Source organism: Grammomys surdaster, unplaced genomic scaffold, assembly GCF_004785775.1.
Source record: "Grammomys surdaster isolate TR1022 unplaced genomic scaffold, NIH_TR_1.0 208, whole genome shotgun sequence".
NCBI lineage: Eukaryota > Metazoa > Chordata > Mammalia > Rodentia > Muridae > Grammomys > Grammomys surdaster.
In genome coordinates this window covers 8,363,753-8,366,200 of record NW_021604653.1, presented here as the reverse complement: position 1 = coordinate 8,366,200, position 2,448 = coordinate 8,363,753, and the positions used below count along the sequence as shown (strand labels likewise).

At 71.0% G+C, this 2,448-nt stretch overlaps 1 protein-coding gene across 1 annotated transcript in view; it reads right to left on the bottom strand.

Annotated features, from left to right (window-relative positions):
• Nucleotides 1-2,121, bottom strand: part of Inhbb (inhibin subunit beta B) — a 6,869-nt gene extending 4,748 nt beyond the window's left edge. Inside the window, exon 1 of the mRNA XM_028771507.1 lies at nt 505-2,121. Coding sequence (XP_028627340.1) covers nt 505-964 — 460 coding nt within the window. The 5' untranslated portion in view covers nt 965-2,121. The remainder of the gene's footprint in view (nt 1-504) is intronic.
• Between the last annotated feature and the right edge of the window lie 327 nt (nt 2,122-2,448).

The window sequence follows — 2,448 nt, the reverse complement described above, 5'->3', positions numbered from 1 at the left end:
CTCTCTCTCTCTCTCTCTCTCTCTCTCTCTCTCTCTCTCTCTCCTTCCCTCTCCTCCTCTCTTCTCCTGCCCACGTATATCAACAAGCACACACATCTCCATCTCTACACTGCTAAGCCTACACTCGGATCGTGGGAAACAAAAACATTAAGCAATCGCTAAGCAAGTGCCCGCAGAGCCAGGGCTGCGCGCATCTGCCGGGAGGGGGACGCGCGCCCAGAGGCACTAGGGCCCAATTCCGGTGAGCCAGGATGAAGGGCAGGGTGCTTCCCACTTGCTGCAGGGAAAGGGAAGCCGCAAAGGATCTGTAATCTGGGCTCGCAATAGAGGAAAGGACCGCCACCCTGGGACGCGCGCAAGGCCACCGCAGAATGGCCCAGCCAGGAGCCTAAACGCCCTCGGGGCGTGCGGGCTGCAGAGACAGCGAAGGCAGCAGGAGCTTCCTAGGAGAGGGAAAAAGGGAGGGATCGCGGCCGCCTCTGGGTTCCCCGTGGCCGAACCCACCTGTCTCTGCAAAGCTGATGATCTCAGAGACGCGCTCCTGGCCGTCGGCGCCCGGGCTGGCGTGGCCGTCGAGGTGCGGGATCTCCACGCGGCCGTCCTCGCGCACCTTGCCGGCGTGCAGCTTGCGCAGGGCCGTGACCATGGCGGCCTTGGGGACAGCGTGCGTGATATTGGGTCGGCCCCGCAACTGCAGGCGGTTCAAGATGTGTCTCTTTACTGCCTCTAGGAAGTCACCGTCCACCCGGCCCAGCTCCTCGGGCCGCCGGAAGCCGCCGCCGCCGCCGCCGCACGACGTACAGGTGTCCTGCGAGCCACCCGGAGCTCCGGGGGGCGGGGGCGGGGGCGGCGCAGCGGGCGACGGCGGGGGTGTAGGAGAGCCCCAGGCCTCGGGTCCCAGCCAGCCGGCCGCCAGGAGCAGAAGGCAGGCGGCCCCCAACGCCCGACCGGGCAGCCCGTCCATGGTGCGCCGCTGGCGACGAGGGCGCCCGCCGCGAGGCGAGGCGAAGCGAGCTCAGGGCCGGGCTCCGGGCTCCGGGCGCACCGCCCCGCCCCGCCCCCGCCCGGGCCTCCGCCCGCCCGCCTGCCGGGAGCGCCGCCGCCGGCTCGCAGGGGGAGGGGGCCGGCCGGGCCGCGGGGGTTCCCGTGCGGCCGAGAAGGGGCGCCGCGGGGACCAGAGGGGAGCGCGGGCAGGCGGTGGGGGGGACCGCCGGGTCAGTGGCGCGCGGGCGTCTCGGGGCGCCTAGGCATCTGCAGCCTGCCCATCCTCTCCGCGTCGAGGGCCACCGCAGCCCCCCGATCGGGGTGAAGCGAAAGCGAGGAGCCGCGGCAGCGGCGCTGGCACCGTGGCTTGGCTCGGCCGGGCTGCAAAGGTGGAGGAAAGAGGCAGCAGCGGACGCAAGTCGCTCTGGAGACTGAAGCGAAGGTGCCGGAGCCCCCCCCCCCCGGGGCGCGGCGCTGCGGAGGGCGCTGCGGCTGGGGCCCCGCGACCGCACCTGAGCGTCTCGCCCTGTCGCTGCTCGCAGCGAGGACACGGCCGCCCCAGGCAGCGGCGGTGATGGGCAGGTCGTTCTCCCCTGCTCCGGGCCGGCGGGAAGAGAGAGCGCGGTGCGGGGGGAGCACAGCCGCGCGGGCCCCTTTCACAGGCGGCGCCGAGCCCTCCTGGGCGGCCGGCCCTGCAGTTCTCCCAGTGCGTCACCCGGCAAAGTTGTCTCCAGGCTCCCCCGGGCGCCGCATCCACGGGCGGGCGAGCCGCGTCGCGCTTCTCCGGGGCCTCTGCTCCTCCCTGCTTCCCTGCGCCTGGCTGCCTGCACGGGCCAGCCGGGGCGGCGGAGGAGGGAAAGGCGGTGGCAGGGCCCTTCTCGCCGCTGTCTCTTCTGCCTGCCGCGGCAGCAGCGGCCAAAAGTCTCTCTGTGTCCCCGGGATCGAGTGCCCTGGCTCGCGTTCCCACTGGCACACGCCGCAGGGCCGGGGAGAGAGCGAGTCGGCGGTGGCAGCAGCGTCCCCGCGCCCAGCCGTGGCTCGGAGTGCTGAGCGCGCCGGAGGAGTTCTTCGCTTTGCCTTCTCTTCCTTTCCACTCCCTGTTCTTTTTTTCCCGAGGGGTAAAAAAGCCGCACAATCTCCGTATGTGCGCGCGCGTTGAGATAGACGTTGGCAGGAAAAAAAGGGGGGAGGGGGGAGTGTCGTCCGGGCCGTGCGGGAGGAGACGGTCCGCGCCTCCCCGCTCGGGCTTCCCGGGGGCGGAGGGGGAGGCGGATTCTGCAGGTCGCTGCTGCCTGATCCTCCTCCCACCCCCTCTTCCCTCCGCTCTTTCCCTTTCTGCCTTGGCGAGGAGGGGCGAAAAGGCTCTCTCCTCCCTGCCCACCCCCACCCCCCGCTATGCCAGGCCACTTTGCTACCTCGAAACTTTCCCACCACGTGAGTGCTCCGGACCCTCGCCCCATGGGG